Here is a 16026-nt window from a genome sequence, read left to right as displayed (position 1 = left end):
AAATGGAATTTGGAAGATATGTAAGAATCTAATATATACAACATATTCGAGTATTCTTTTCTCTTATTTCTGAACTTTATTCCTATAAACTACTTCTAGAAAATTGCTTCCATTTTACTGCAAGGTAAACATCTTATTCTGTTAAATGCATGCATTGATACATACACACACCTCTTTCTCTCACACACATACACGAATTTAATCGAACTTCAATATTTCACATTTTTAACTGCATAACCTATATATTTTTTTCTAATTCCCCCTATAGTCACCTAAGGAGCAAGAAGGAAATGTGGGAAAGAAATTAAAATTCATTCTTGCATTTCCTGTAGTAGTTTGGGAGCAATTATGGCCACAGTGACCTATATGATCTGGTTCATTGCCTTTGTGCCTATTTTCAACTCTTAATGCCAAAACAGAAGACTGATCTCTAGGATGCCACCATACTAATTAAATGACTTTTGGCCTATAATCTAGTCCCATTCAGTAGCATATTTTCACTAAAGAAACTGAAGTATGGTTAGACTCTGAACGTTTTAAAACATAGCATCATTTGCCTTGCTAATGGCAAACATTACCACCTCTTTTATTACTTCCTAAAGAAATTTCAAGAATTGTCATACTACTTTAAAAAATAAGACTAAAAACAATTATTGGTTAAACTGGAATTTTCCATTATCATTCTTTATACATACTATCTCTTAGAACTCCTAAGTAGGAACAATGTTCTCATCATCAACTCTCTCTTTCACCATGAATAATATTCTTCTCACTTCGGTATCTTCTCTCCAGAGACCATAGAGATAATGGAAACCAAATATACCAAAAGGAGCTACATTTTCACCAGTTTACAAGAAAATAGAGTAATATATGTGTTTGCCTGGGGCAAACAAGTGGCTTTTTGCTTCTTATCCTACTATTGATTACCTTCTGAGGTAGATGACAGTAATCTTACACTGATTCTTGCCACTACAATAACTTGTAGGTAGGAGGGGAGTTATAAAAAGAATAAGGAATTAAATAAAAATAATAAATTATAAGAAAAGGGAGAGAAGTGGGAAAGCATTGAGAAAGCCATGATACATAAAATTAATTTACCATAGAATTTTTCAGTAATAAAATGAAGCAGTCAAGGAGGAATATTAAAACAAAAGTCCTGGAAGAAAATTAACATTGAGGAAATAGAAAGGCCTAGCCAGAGTTGCCATCAATATGATGGCATTCTTAACCAGGAAGTACAAAAGAAAATGTCAAAGTCCCTATCAGTTGTTCTACTTCAACATGCAAGTTTACTTGCCAAAGAGTTTGCTGAGAAGAAACACTAAAGAATATTTGCAGATAGTTTTGAATAGAAACCCATGTGTGAATAATTTTAACATTCATTTTCCTGGTCTCCTATTCTATTGAGATAAAATTTAAAAACCAATACAATGTTTAAATAGATTTACATTCATATATGTAACATAAGGGGCTATATTTGCTTTACTGCTTATCACTTGTGGATAATAATTTAGGGCTTAAAGGTGATCCAACAGCTTTTTCTTCCATGCCACCACAATATTATTTACTAAATTAAAAAGTATAGCACTGTAAGTAAAGACAAAAATGTGACAGAATCAACAATCCTCTAATTTGAAGACTTTTTTATTTCTTACCATGTCTTTTCCACCTATGACCTCTTATTGACATGCTGGTTACTGCATTTCTTGATATTCTAGAGGAAGTTGGTGTGATTTCAACTTGAATACATCTTGCACCCTCCTTATTAGATTTCATGGCACCATGAGGCAGTGAAGCTTTTATGGCATTAGCAACCTAAGAAAAAAAATATATGGTTTAAGACTGGTATTAACAGATATGTTACACGCTTATGTAAAACAAAATGCCAAATTTTAACTGTTTTTAAGAAGAGTATTTTCTCCAAGGTATTTCATAAGATGAAATATAAATCTTCTAGAATAAGGAGTAAGAGCTCAGAAGGAAACTATTGTTAAAAATAATATGTAGGGGCACCTGGTTGGCTCAGTCGGTTAAGTGGCTGCCTTCGGATCAGGTCATGATCCCAGAATCCTGGGATCAAGCCCTGCATCAGGTTCCCTGTTCAGCAGGGAGCCTGCTTCTCCCTCTGCTTGCTGCTCTGCCTGCTTGTGCTCTCTCTCCGTCTCTCTAATAAATAAATAAAATCTTTAAAAAAATATGTAAATGATGAAATTTAAAATTTCAAAATATTGAAATTATGTTTCCAAACACCAAATGCTAATTAATAAATGTAGCTCTAGCATGTTAAGGAAAACATTCTTATAAATTTAAAAGTATCCAAGAAGTTAATTTAATGAAATTCTCAAATTATATATACCTTTTCAAGGATAAAATTTTCCTAATATAACAGAAGCATGAATCACTGAGTTTAATGACATTAATGCACTATGAATGGCTACTTCTCAATTTATAGTTCTAAATTGGGAAATTTTAAATTATAAAATTTACATTAAAAAGTGAGGCACCTACCAACAATGGTTCTGGATATAATTCTAGCTGAGCTCTGTATATAATATCATCCAGTGCTTTTTGAGCTAGATCCCATTCTCCATTATAACTGTAAAATTAAATAAAGTATAATTATTTTCAATTAATTCTATATATTTGAAGAAAATACAATGAGAAACTCTTTAAGAAGTAAAGTAACAGATAACATTAGCACATTGCTTAGCATTCCACTCTTTAAAAACATATTTTTATGTTTTAAAAATTTTTTAAATTCCTTTCAATTGCATCTGAAAGCCTATTAATATTAATAGCAAGGAAAATTTTATAGGTATATATTTCTTCTCTAAAGAACATGTCTATTTATAGATCAGATAGCAAAAAAGTGAGGCAATCTCAAAGGATTTTACACTTTCAAAGCAAGTCAGAGCATAATAAATTATATACCTTAGAATAATGTTCAGAACATTTAATGGTCAAATTACTCTGTAACTCCCACAGTTTTCATGAGAATCTACAACTACTGTGGCTTACAGTATCTTAAGTAGTAACTTCTTTGCATTCTGACAGTCATTAGAAGTACAGATGATATATGCTGCAAATACCAGAGAGATATTGGGGGGGAAGTGTGTATGTATATTAATTTTCAAAGATATGGCCAAACTCTAGAAATTAGGTTAATGATAAAAATGGACAAATAGTGGCTCGGTCATCTGACAAGAACAACAACAACAAAAGAAAAGAAATGAATTATATCAAGAGTGCAAGTGAGGCCTAAAAAATGGAAAGAGCATTGTTCCCACCCTAAAAATAAGAAAAAGTCAGATAATCTATAAAATCATATCTTTCCATTAATTCAGCAAGGAACTAAAATCACAAGGTAGTCACATAGCCTGAAACCTAAGGGCAGAGAGATGCCTCTAAGGAGAGATAGACCACAATGCAAGCAGGAAAGAAGACTTCAGCAAAACTTTTAAACAAACTGCTAAAAGCCCAGTGTGGGCCAGCATGAGTGTAAAGAAAGTCTAGGAGCAGATACATAGGGGAGCTCACACTTACTTACAAGCTCTTTTCCACAAACCTCCTCTAGGCACTCATAAGAGAAACTGGGGGCAAGGCGAGGGACCAAAGAAAGTTGCTCTTGGTAGTTCAGGCCTAAAGGAGAATGGCCACCTGAGTAAGAAAGGCCTGAAGATCCAGCCAGACCTTTTTCTCATGTGAAACAAAAGTTTTAAAGCCTTTGGGGAAAGAGCAGCAAACCTTTTCACCCCAAGGGCAGAGGTGAAGATTTACTGCGGCTGTGAGGGAAGGAAAAAGAAAAAAAAAAACAGAACAAAACAAAACACCTCTACCTGTGGGAAAGGATCAGGAGACTGTCCTATGTTGAGACCACTAGAGGTCTCTTACCACTGGAGGAGAGACAGGATCCCTGAAAAGCTACCTCATTCCCCCAACCTCAGATGCTGGGACATACGTCCTGCTTATAACTGAGGCTGGACGAGGACAGCAGAGAACTACCACTTCCCCCAAACACCCCACCCAGGCCAGTACACATTCAGAAACAAGCAACTGCACTCTATTGCTGAAGGAGGGAAAAGAACATGGAGAAAGACCATTTCTTTGGTGCAGACACACAGGGAAAGCTAAAAGCTGAGGAGAAACCAAGAACATTGAGAAAACCGCTCCAACAATCCAGCTTACACCCTAACTTCCAGGTACCAGGAGAGGAATCTGAAATAGGTGGTGCCATGATGGTAACCTCAGCAACAACAAAATCCAACCTCAGCTCACTCTTGCCTATAATAACTCCACTAGAAGCCTGGAAGAAAAGAGATGTGCCATTTCCAGGCATAAATAATATTTACCTCAGTCACTACTACTCTATCCATGAACAAAATGATAATCAATCAAATATTACAAGGCACACAAAATCAAGAAGAAAACAATCCATTGTCAAGAGACAACAATAGAACCAAATTCAGAAATGGTTCAGATTGTATAGTTACCAGGGAAGTTAAAATAACTATGATTAATATATTAAAGGTGGAAAAGATGGAAAACTTGTATGAATAGATGGTGATTTCAGCAGAGAGATGGGAACCATAAGAAAGAGTCAAATGAAAAGACTAGAAATAAAACACACAGTAACAGAAATGAAGAACCCTGCTAGTGGACTCATTAATAGACTCAACATCATCAAGAAAAGAATTAATGAATCTGAAGATAGGTCAACAGAAATTACTAAATCTGAAACACAAAGCAATAAAGACAGAAAATAAAATAGATTAGAGCATCCAAGAGCTGTGGGACAATACTAATGGCCTAACATGAGGGTCAATAAACTTTTTCTTAAAGGGCTAGACAATAAATACTTCAGGCTTCTGGGCCATGCAATTTCTTTTGCAACCACTCATCTCTGTCATGGTAGCACAAAATCAGCCATAGGCATTATGTAAACAGGTATAAGTGTATGTTAATAAAACTTGTAAGAAACCTGGCAGCAGGCCATATTTAGTCTAAAGATCATTAATTCTACCTTCAGTCAGGAAGTTTATAATCTACTAAGAAAAGTTAAGGTATCAAATGAATATGAGGCAAAATATAATAAGATATGTGTAGAAGAAAATAGGGTTTAAAGAAAAATACTAGTATCCAAGGCATTAAGTAAGACTGAGCATTAATATTAGAAATTAATAGTAATAATAAGCTATTGTGATCAAAGAGGCCCTAAGATGTTTCTCAAGAGTTAAGATTTCTGGAAATAGAAAAAGGTCTTCATTGGGGAAAAAACTATTTGGAAATTACAGCAAAAAAGAAAGAGTAATGAAGAAAGAAACTGTGAGTATATGTGGGTGTTGCTAATTTTCATTCTGTCCTTGCGATAAAGAAAGATAAAATGTTTTATAGATGGTTACAAATTCTCTAGAACATTGAGATATATTTTAAGTAATAAAACTATTATCAAGATCTAGATTCATATTCAGGGCACCCAGGTGGCTCAGTTAAGTATCTGACTTTGGCTCAGGTCATGATTTCAGGGTCCTGGGATTGAGCACTGTGTCAGGCTTCCTGCTCAGCAGGGAGTCTGCTTGTCCCTCTCCCATTGCCCCTTGCCCTACCTGCAATCTCTGTCACTTTTTCAGATGAATAAATAAAATCTTAAAAAAAAAAGATCTTGATTCATATTCTTTCATAAAAAGATGCTGATTATCTATCCAGTAAGTTTATAATAACAATAAAACAACAGTCTATGATTTTTTCAAAGAGATCAAAGATTGACTTTGCATATTAAATAAACTTACAAGGCAAAATAAATCCCTGTTAACATCTGCACCATGAATCCTGAAGAAACTGGTATCCTGCTACTTATACCTTTGTATTTTCTTACATGTTGTCGGGGATAGCCACAAACACAGATTCTAGAAAAAACAAAATATGTTTGCAAAATTGGTAAAAATTCTGGTAATTTATTTTTTAACATTTATAAGCCAACAATGTACTAGGTATGCTCTCATAAAAAACCTAATAGCTATGAAACATAGAATCTTTCCAAACAGAACATCCATCTGTAACATTTTCCTGAGCAAGTGAAACAGGGGAGGGGGAGGGGTTGAATGTATAAAGCTAGAGGTATATTATTACATAGTAAGTGAACCAGATTCTCAGAATTGGCTCACTAATTTTAGTCTATCGAATAAGTAAAAATTTTTAGTTACCATAAAATCCATTACCTGAACTGTGGTATTATCATAAATAGATCTATGGTCTGATCTTCTATTGCTGACAAAGTTCTTGACACAAAGTGCAGCCTCCAAGAAAATACTCTAAAATTAGACTCAAGTCTCTCAAAATACATCATTAATAAATTTCAGATAGATTGAAATTTTTAATGTTAAAAGAAATAAAACATAAGAAAATCATTACATATCTTTGCATGACATCAAAGGTAGAGTCCTAAAGAAAGACCAATAGATCTTACTAATTTTTAAAAAAGAAACTACCATGAACACAATTGAAATTTAAAGTACTTATTACAGTGAAGGATATTTAAGGAGTACAAATGTTAAGGTGCATTTACTATATTAAATAGGAACCCACCTAAAGTCCAACACAGAGGACCAATTATATAAATAATTCAGGGAATACTATGAAACAATTAAACATGATGTTTTGAAAGACTGTTTAAATGGCACCGGGAGAAAAACTGTACAAAGTAAGGCATGAAACCCGCTCCCATTTTGTAATAAACAAATAGGTGAATGCTGTTTGTCACTACAAAAACATCATATACAAAGTCATAGAGTGAGATTATAGACTTATTTTCTTCTTTATATATATTTTCTAAATTTTCTATGACCAAAATGCACTGCTTTTAAATAATAAGTTTTTAATTTTAATAAAACTGGGAAAGAGCTGTTTTCTCATAATGTCTTGTGGTTGATACAATAAACCTTCACTAACATATTATTAGTCAATAGACTGAATCTAAGCCTTCATTTAAACATTCTCAAGCATACCACAGACCATTTCAAAAACAGGCCCTCGAGAATATCATTAATTCAAAGTAACTTTGAAGTAAAAATAAAAATTTGATATTGAGGAGATCTTAGAACTCTTTTCAATCAAGAGTTAAAAGGAGGGGTGCCTGGATGGTTCAGTTGGTTAAGCCTCTGCCTTCAGTTCAGGTCATGATCTCAGGGTCCTGGGATCAAACCCCTCATAGGGCTCTCTGCTCAGCATGGAGCCTGCTTCCCCCTCCCTCTCTGCCTGCCTTTCTGCCTACTTGTGACCTCTCTCTTTCTGTCAAATAAATAAAATCTTTTTTTTTTTTAAGATTTTATTTATTTATTTGACAGAGAGAAATCACAAGTAGACAGAGAGGCAGGCAGAGAGAGAGAGAGGGAAGCAGGCTCTCTGCCGAGCAGAGAGCCCGATGCGGGACCCGATCCCAGGACCCTGAGATCATGACCTGAGCCGAAGGCAGCGGCTTAAACCACTGAGCCACCCAGGCGCCCCATAAATAAAATCTTAAAAAAAGAAAAAAGAGAGAGAGAGAGAGCAAAAAGGAGCAGGGATATTTATGGATTAAATATTTGTGTTTTCCCCCAAGTTCATATACTAAAGCCCTAATACTTCAGTGTGATGGTATTTGGTGGTGGCCCACTATGTTTAAATGAGGTCACAAGGATGGGAGTCTCCATGGTGGGTTTAGTGCCCTTAGTCAAAGAGGAAGAGAGACCAGAACTCACTCTCTGCCATGTGAATGACACAGTGAGGAGGGCAGTTTCCTGTAAGCCAGGAAGAGGGCCTTCACCAGGAATCAGATATGCTGGTCACCTAATCTTAGACTGTTTAGCAAGAAGTGTGAGATATAAACATCTACTGTTTAAGCTACCTAGCCTACGGTAATGTGTTATAGCAGCCTGAGATGCCTAAAATAAAAACTGGAAAAAAAATTAACTATATATGAAATAAAACCAACTTGAATTTTGTTTGTTCCCAAACTAGCCTAGAAACTCCTCTATTATCTAAAAAAGGAAACTCAGAAAAATTTCATTTTCTTACACCCTGTATACCTTTATGATAGGGATGATGGTCAATAACAGAGAACCGATATATAAAAGATAGGATTTTTTCAATTAATTCATTTATTCATTCAGTAAATATTTTTAGAGATTTATAATGTGTCAGACACTAGGAATACAGATGAAAGATGTAGTTACCTCAGGGATGCACAATCTAGTCATGGAGACGGCAGAGTAAACAAATACCTACAATGAATAAGTTACAGAGGTAGCAAAAGGAAACAGTGGCAAACTCTAGTGGAAGAAGTAGAGGGTCAGAGAAGGCTTCCTGGTGAAAATACAGGAGTGGGCAAAAACAGTGAAGTTTTCTAATAAAACAGCATGACACCAAATAGACTGAGACAATAATGGTAGGATAGAATGCTCAGACACTAGAAAATAACAGAGAAGCTAACTAGGGGTCAGATTATGGCATATCTTATAATTTGCGAGGTTTCATCGTGCAGGCAATGGAAAGCAACTGAAAGTTTTTGTTTTGTTGTTTTAACAAGGGAATGACATGATCAGATTGGTCTTTTAATAATATCACTCAGGCTACATCAGAACAGGGCACTGCAACTGGAGAGCAGACTGTCAAAATATCCCATGAGTGAGATGAAGGTGACCTGAACTAAACAAGTAATTGTGGGGAGAAGGAGAAACTCCCACCTAGGAAGTATAATCTTGGGGTGATACTGAAGAAACAAGAGGAGTGTAAGATTATTACCACATTTAGTTTGGATAGCTGGTTGGATGACAGTGGTATTAAATGAACTTGGACAAATAAGACATACTGTTTTAGAAGATGCTAAGTTTCTGATATGCTGATTTGTAGATACATGGTATAGATGTTACTTTTTCCTGTCACCAGCGTCTTCTATTAATAGCACCTCTATCCCTCTTACCTTTAGGAACTGGTCTTCCTCTATGTCATCAAGTATAATCATGTGATTGTGGTAAAAATTACCTGTGACAAGAGGTCAATACCCTAACATCTATTTTTTTCCCTTCTTCCATTTAATAACATATGTAAGGTACCCTCTCCTTCACTCTCCCCAACCAGTTTTAACGAGAACAATGGCCACCTATTAGAGATCACATTTTCTGGCCTTCCTTCCATCTAAGGGTGACAATATAACTAGTTCTGGACAACAGTTTGCTAGCTGAAATGGTGCAACTTCCAGGTTGCTCCCTTAAAAAACAGTTTCATGCCTCCCACTCTCTCTTTCCTCCTGTTTGCAGGATATGGAAGGTAGATTAAAAAATAGTGATCCATCACCATACAGAGAAGAGGAACATCCTAGGGAATGGCAGAATCTCAATCAAGAAGGAGCCTGAATACCTTAGACACAGAGCGGATCTACCCCCAGACCATCTACCAGCTTGGACTTTTATGTGAAAGAGAAAGAAATATCATTTAAGTTATCATTATTTATCTTTAACAGCCAAACCAATATTTAAGCACTCTTTCAATAACACTAACAAACATGACCACAGATGGGTTTGTAGAGGCCTCCGGCTGGCAACAGCAAAGTGTTTTTGCTGCCTGGTTTTTCACAGAAAAACTGGGAAAGGGTTCTTTCTTCTGAGTTCGTCAGAAGTACACAATGTCATAGTATTCTCAATGGCAGAAGAAAGAAGGAACTTTGTGGCATCTCTTGGCTATGAAAGCACCTCCTAATACCATCCTAATACCATCACATTAGGCATTAACATTTCAACATATGAATTTTGGGGGAACACAAACAAACCACAGCAGTTAGTTTTCCGTAACTACTAAAACTTTACACATTTGTGGCAACTGACTGCAGGAATTTTGCATTTATCAATGTAAGACTTTTAAAAAGCAAAAACAGGGGCACCTGGTGGCTCAATGGGTTAAGCCTCTACCTTCGGCCGCTCAGGTCATATCAGGGTTCTGGGATTGAGCCCCACATTGGGCTCTCTGCTCAGTAAGGAGGCTGCTTCCCCCTACCCCTCTGCCTGCCTCTCTGCCTACTTGTGCTCTGTCAAAAAAATAAATAAAATCTTTTTTAAAAAAGCAAAAACAGAACTATTTCCTTTCATCTTTTTTTTATTTCCTTTAATCTTAATTGTACTTAATGGATCATAAATCTGAAATGGAAGAGATCATCTATTTTTCATTCATTCAACAAATAGTTACTAGGTTTCTACCATACGCCAGGCACTTCTCCGAACTCTGAATAAAACATCAAAGTTCCTGACCTCATGAAGTTCCAGCAGTTGACAGACTAGATACCAAATGAACCAACCAGGTAATTATAGTGTTATAAATGTTAAAAGAAAATAAACTGGGGTGAGAAGGTGCTACTTTAGAAAGATGATGGTCATGGAAGGCCTCTTCAAGTAAATGACCTTTGAGCTGAGACCCAAAATAATCTAGTCCTATCCAGCTGCATCATTAACTGATGAAAGTACCTCTTGACCCTCTTTTCTCCATTCCTTTTAAAATCAAGAATTCTCTGATTTACTCTTCAGTTCTCTGATCTATTTAAGGATATTCTTTTCTCAGAGATCCTTCATTGAATTTAAATAAAATGTAAAACAAAGTAAGAGTATCAATGCCCCATGAATGCCCAACTCCTCTGTTCATCAGAGGAATATCCTGAAGTTCTGAAGTTCTCTATTTTGCTTTACAAATTCAAAACACAGGGACCCAAATCTACCAAAGAGTAGCTGAGTGGTTTAACTCCTATTTCTGTATTAAATTTACCCTCTGGTCACATATAGATGTTTCCCAAACTCATAAACCACATTAAAATAAAAATCCTTTGTTGTGCTCTCTCTTTCTCTGACGAATAAATAAAATCTTTAAAATAAATAAAATAAAAAGAAACACAGGGGTGGCTCAGTCAGTTAAGCAGCTGCCTTCAGCTCAGGTTATGATCCCAGGGTCCTGGGATTAAGCTCCACATCGGGTTCCTTGCTCAGCAGGGAGCCTGCTTCTCTCTCTGCCTCTGCCTGCCACCCTGCCTGCTTGTGCTCTCTGACAAATAAATAAATAAAATTTTTTAAAAATAATAAAATTAAATAAATAAATAAATAAAATAAAAATCCTTTAGAAGGCATATTTTGTAAATACATTTCTTGGAGAAGTTCTAAGTATCTATTTTTAAGTGAGAAAAACTCTTGCCATGATTCTCATTCTCTGTTAAAAGACACTGTTCTCATTCCCAGCCTAAAAGTAAACTTTTGGGATTGTTGTCCAAATACTTTGAATTACAAGCCACAAAATAATCAGAAGGCACAATTCCAGTGAGGCTAACTGGAGAGAATATTAACTCATGAATATACCAGAACCTAAACCAGGGGAAAAAAAAAATAGATTAACTATTACTAGATCATCAGACTGGGAAGTAAAAACTAACTGAAAAAAAGGGGAAAAATGTTGAGAAATATTTAAAATTTGGTCCAGTTCTACTTCCTATCCACCTGGGTAACAGACATAGATATGAAATAATCAGACATAGATATGAAATCCTCTTCTTTTTCTGCTCTGCTTTTTAAGTAGTAAGGAGAGGAGAGTTAAGGAGAAGTTCAGGTGAACAGAAAATGGGTAAGTAAGGAGAAAAAAAGAAAAATACAATAATTGCCTATACAGTAATGGGCACTTTTTGTTCTCGTGTTTCTGTTTTTTGAAACTAGGAGCTTAACAAATTCTGAATCTTGTCACTTTCCTCAAAAGAATACCACACATAAAAACTGTGCTCAAGTTGGAAGATAAAAGATTATTTTAATTGGGTTGTAAAGGATGGAGAAGATTTAGATAAGATTTAGATTTCGTAAAAAAAAAAAAAAAAAAGTTTACAAATTAAAATAAGAAGAAATGAAAAGTCAACTATAGGTTTTTTCAACAAGGAATGATCTAATATAAGATATGCTCTAGAGGGTGCCTGGGTGGCTCAGTCAGTTAAGTGTCTGCCTCCCAGTTGGGTCACAATCTCAGAGTCCTGAGATAGAGCCCTGTGTCAGGCTCCCTGCTGAGTGGGATGTCTGCTTCTTTCTCTCCCATTCCCCTGCTTGTGTCCCCTGTGTCATTGTCTCTCCCTCTGTTAAATAAATAAATTAAATTTAAAAAAAAAAGACAATGCTACAGAACTCTTGGTAGTAGTAGCAAACAGACAAGAAAAAAAAATACTATGCATCTATTGTGAATATGTGTGTTCATTATTAGTGTACAATATATAATAGCTGTCACTTATTGGATGGTGACAAGGTAGCATACGCTATGTTAAGTATATACACATAAATATATTATATGTAATATAAATATATAGCTTTATCAGTCAGAAGAATTAATCCCCAAATTGCACAAAGAGTATCCTTAATGGACAAGATTATAAGAAATCTGTTTAGGTGGTCAGGAAGGCAGATTTAGTAGTGAGGAGAGGGGTGGGTTTCACTATAGATACACAGGAACAAATACACTGATCAATAATCCATAGTAGTACATATCTAAGTCCGTCAATTAGAAGACTCACCAGATAAACAAAATCAAGAGACTCCCTTAGAAAATGGGAAATAATTTAACTTACTAGCTCAGTACAATTTAATCTTTAAAATTTATATTTCATACCAAAAGGCAAGATAAGCCACCCATTAAACAGAGAAATCAACAGTAAAAAAAGAAAATTATTTCCCACAGTTTAGAGGACTTCAGTATACACTAGCAAAGTTTATTTGAAGTACTGGTGGTTATATTCCTTTTAGGAGGGCTGTATATAATGTTTAGTACTAGCAAATTAAAAACTTATTGACTAAAACTCATTCGGTCTAGTCCTTGCTTCTCTTTAGCTCTCTTCTTTGAGTGGTTCATACATGCCGTACAGGAGGAAAACAGCTACCAAGCCGGCCATAAGTCTGATTCAGAAAAGCAAAGCTTAGAGCAACCAGATTTTTGTTGAGTAGAATGGATTTGTATGTATAGGCAGAGGGCAGGAAGTGTCCAAGACTGTTTTAATTACTTCCACAATTCATTACAATCTTTAACAAAGTTAAAGAAAGAATGGGATACATTTGTCACTGAATCCAGCTCAAATATTCCATGAAATTTTTCTGGTTGTATTTATGTATCCTTTCCCCTAGACGACCCAGTCAATCATTTTGGCATAGTCATCATCAACAACTAAATCCAGCAGCAAACTAAAACAACTGCCACGTGGCCAAAATGCTGGATTAGCCATAAAACAGTGTGGTGACCTGATTCTGCAGAAAAACCTGCACTAGGACTAAAATCATCAGGAAGTTCTTGTTCTTTAACTAACATATCCAATTATAACTTACTTGTCATCACAATTCTATAATCAATTTTCTTTCCATAGATATGGACTAGGCTTTGCTTGATTAAATATAAGTGTTTTCTAATTCTTTTCTATTAGTCTTGAAAATGTACAAAATATCTTAATTAGAATACTTGATAAATGACTAAGGAAATCAGAAATTAAGAGAAATGAATAAGTAGATTTTAAGCCACTGAGAATTTTAAAAAGCAAACTAAAAAGATAGGAATGACAAATTTGTTAGAGTTCTTCTTCTATCATCTCCTGTGGTTTAAAATTTAGAATTACTCAAATAGCTTAAGTCTTTTGAATTATTTAGATCTTTTTCCTCCCTCATTTTCTTACAGATGCTGAACATTAAAATTTCTTTTTTTCAATTTTTCCTTGGCATAGAATTAATCTAATGCCTCTACTAAAAAATTCCTTGGCCAAAATCTTATAGCTAGTTTTTAATCTGTATTTCTTTTGGTTTTAAAACCCCCGCCCCTTCAAAACCCTCAGATTGTTTTTCAGCGTCCATAGTCTCTCATGGTTCATTTCCCCCTCCAATTTCCCTCAACTCCCTTCTCTCCATCTCCCTATGTCCTCCATGTTATTTCTTATGCTCCACAAATAAGTGAAACCATATAAAAATTGGTTCTCTCTGCTTGACTTATTTCACTCAGCATAATCTCTTTCAGTCCCGTCATGTTGATACAAAAGTTGGGTATTCATCCTTTCTGGTGGAGGCATAATACTCCATAGTGTATATGGACCACATCTTCCTTATCCATTCGTCTGTTGAAGGACATCTTGGTTCTTTCCACAGTTTGGCGACCATGGCCATTGCTGCTATAAACATTGGGGTACAGATGGCCCTTTTTCTCATTATATCTGTATCTTTGGGGTAAATACCAAGTAGTGCAATTGCAGTTGATTTGATTTTAAGTATTGCTCTAGATACCCTCCCTCTTATTAACTTTCCAAAGTTGCATCTTCTAAATGAGTTCCCCAAATCTAAATTACTCGAGAAGCCTCTTAATTCCATTTCCCTTTATTTACTTGTATTACTAAAGGCATTTTCTCTGTCTTCTGTTTTGTTTTCTTTTTTTCAAACGTAATATATTTATCATAGAAAATTTAAAGAATGACAAAAAAATCACACAGGAAAAAAATTAAAATAAACCATAATTCCACCAAGTAGACTTAAGTATTATTAATATTGTCAATGCTGGAATCATACCATATATACTATCACTAAATAGTAGACATTTAATTTAAATATAAATTAAATTTAATTTAAATCACAATTTTTAAATGTTTGCATAGCATACCTAAGGACTACTGTAATTTATTTAATCAACCTCTTGGTTCATTTTTTTTCTTAACAAGGAGAATTTAAAAACAGTATCTCTTACTTGTTTCTTGGTACCAAATTAGAGCACAATAAAAATAAATAAAAACAAAGTAACGAAACAGAAACAAACCACATGCCAAAAATCAAAAGGTTTTAACAGTTCCATCTTTTTAATTATGCAGTATGATTCTTTTCTGATTAAATATTCCACTGAAATGTAATTCAGTTTTACCCTCTTCATTATGTTTTTTGGAACTGCCATTTATCGGGAGCTTTCTAAATGCTGGGTAGGCTGAGTTCCGCATTAACTTCTTGAATGTTTTAAATGATTAAACAAAATAAAAATAATTTAGATATGTAACAAATTCACAATCTTAGATTCATATATTTCAATATTAAAAACATTAGAATTTTTATTTACCTTGAACAAATTTGACACAATGATTGAAGAGAAACACTGGGCATGTAGGTTAAGGCAGCGTTGTAACACAACAAAAGGAATGTTAACACTTCAAACCTAAAAACAAACCAAAAGAATATTTACAAATCTTTAGAATTCTAAGAAGTCAACCATAATTAGGCAGGCATTATGGAAAGAAATTATGTTAGAGAACAGACCCATACAATATAACCATATCAATAACAATATAAAACTGAAAAGACAAGACTTCTCAAGTCACAGTCACGTGCAAATTATCTTAAAAATTCAATGCTCCAGATGACATCTGAACCAAAGTATAAAGTAACAAATCACACAAATATGTTTTTCTCTTGTATAAAATGACCAAGGATTTTTTAAAGTGTACATATAGCTCATAAACATTATTTATAAATATGCTGAAATGGTTTTTAAAAAAATCAGTGTGGTAGGTTATGTCTCCACAGTATACCTATTCTGTGCTGTCAGCATCTCCCTTTGGGGGTGAGGTCCACTGTACACAACTTTTGACAAACCATGCTGGGATAATGCACTCTCAGTCAGAGCCATGGACCCAATGCTGGAAGGCTAGAGACATTTGAATAAAGAAGAAAAAGCCATTCTATTGAAAATGTGATAATAAGATTTTATAAACCACTAAGAACGATTGCTATGAATATCATATATCTTAAAAATATTCCAACTGCTCAAAGTTTTAACAATTAATTAAAAACCAAAGCACAAATAAAAATAAAATTAGTTTAACTTAAAAAATTCTACACCAATACTGGGCCATGTATGGAACTGTTGAATCACTATTTTGTACAGACATAATGCTGTATGTAAAGTATACTGGAATTAAAATAAGAACTTAAAAAAGTTCTACCCCAGAAATACATAATTGCCACATACAAAAATATTAGA

The 16026-nt window shown here is 34.6% G+C and overlaps 1 protein-coding gene across 7 annotated transcripts in view; it reads right to left on the bottom strand.

Annotated features, from left to right (window-relative positions):
• Window positions 1-16026, bottom strand: part of FAM126A (family with sequence similarity 126 member A) — a 131531-nt gene that overhangs the window by 49384 nt on the left and 66121 nt on the right. For all 7 annotated transcript variants that reach the window (XR_004276721.1, XM_032304237.1, XM_032304235.1 and 4 more), the window contains exons 6-10: window positions 15575-15690; window positions 15106-15201; window positions 5787-5903; window positions 2509-2596; window positions 1656-1815 (exon numbers count right to left, since the gene is read on the bottom strand). Coding sequence is in view for 6 of the 7 variants with exons in the window: in XM_032304237.1 (XP_032160128.1) it covers window positions 1656-1815; window positions 2509-2596; window positions 5787-5903; window positions 15106-15201; window positions 15575-15690 (577 nt within the window). In the remaining variant the exon portion in view is untranslated. The remainder of the gene's footprint in view (window positions 1-1655; window positions 1816-2508; window positions 2597-5786; window positions 5904-15105; window positions 15202-15574; window positions 15691-16026) is intronic.

The sequence above is a fragment of the Mustela erminea genome, chromosome 11 (genome assembly GCF_009829155.1).
Source record: "Mustela erminea isolate mMusErm1 chromosome 11, mMusErm1.Pri, whole genome shotgun sequence".
In the NCBI taxonomy this organism is placed as follows: domain Eukaryota; kingdom Metazoa; phylum Chordata; class Mammalia; order Carnivora; family Mustelidae; genus Mustela; species Mustela erminea.
The sequence above is the reverse complement of the archived record's forward strand: the minus strand, read 5'-3'. Positions and strand labels throughout refer to the sequence as shown.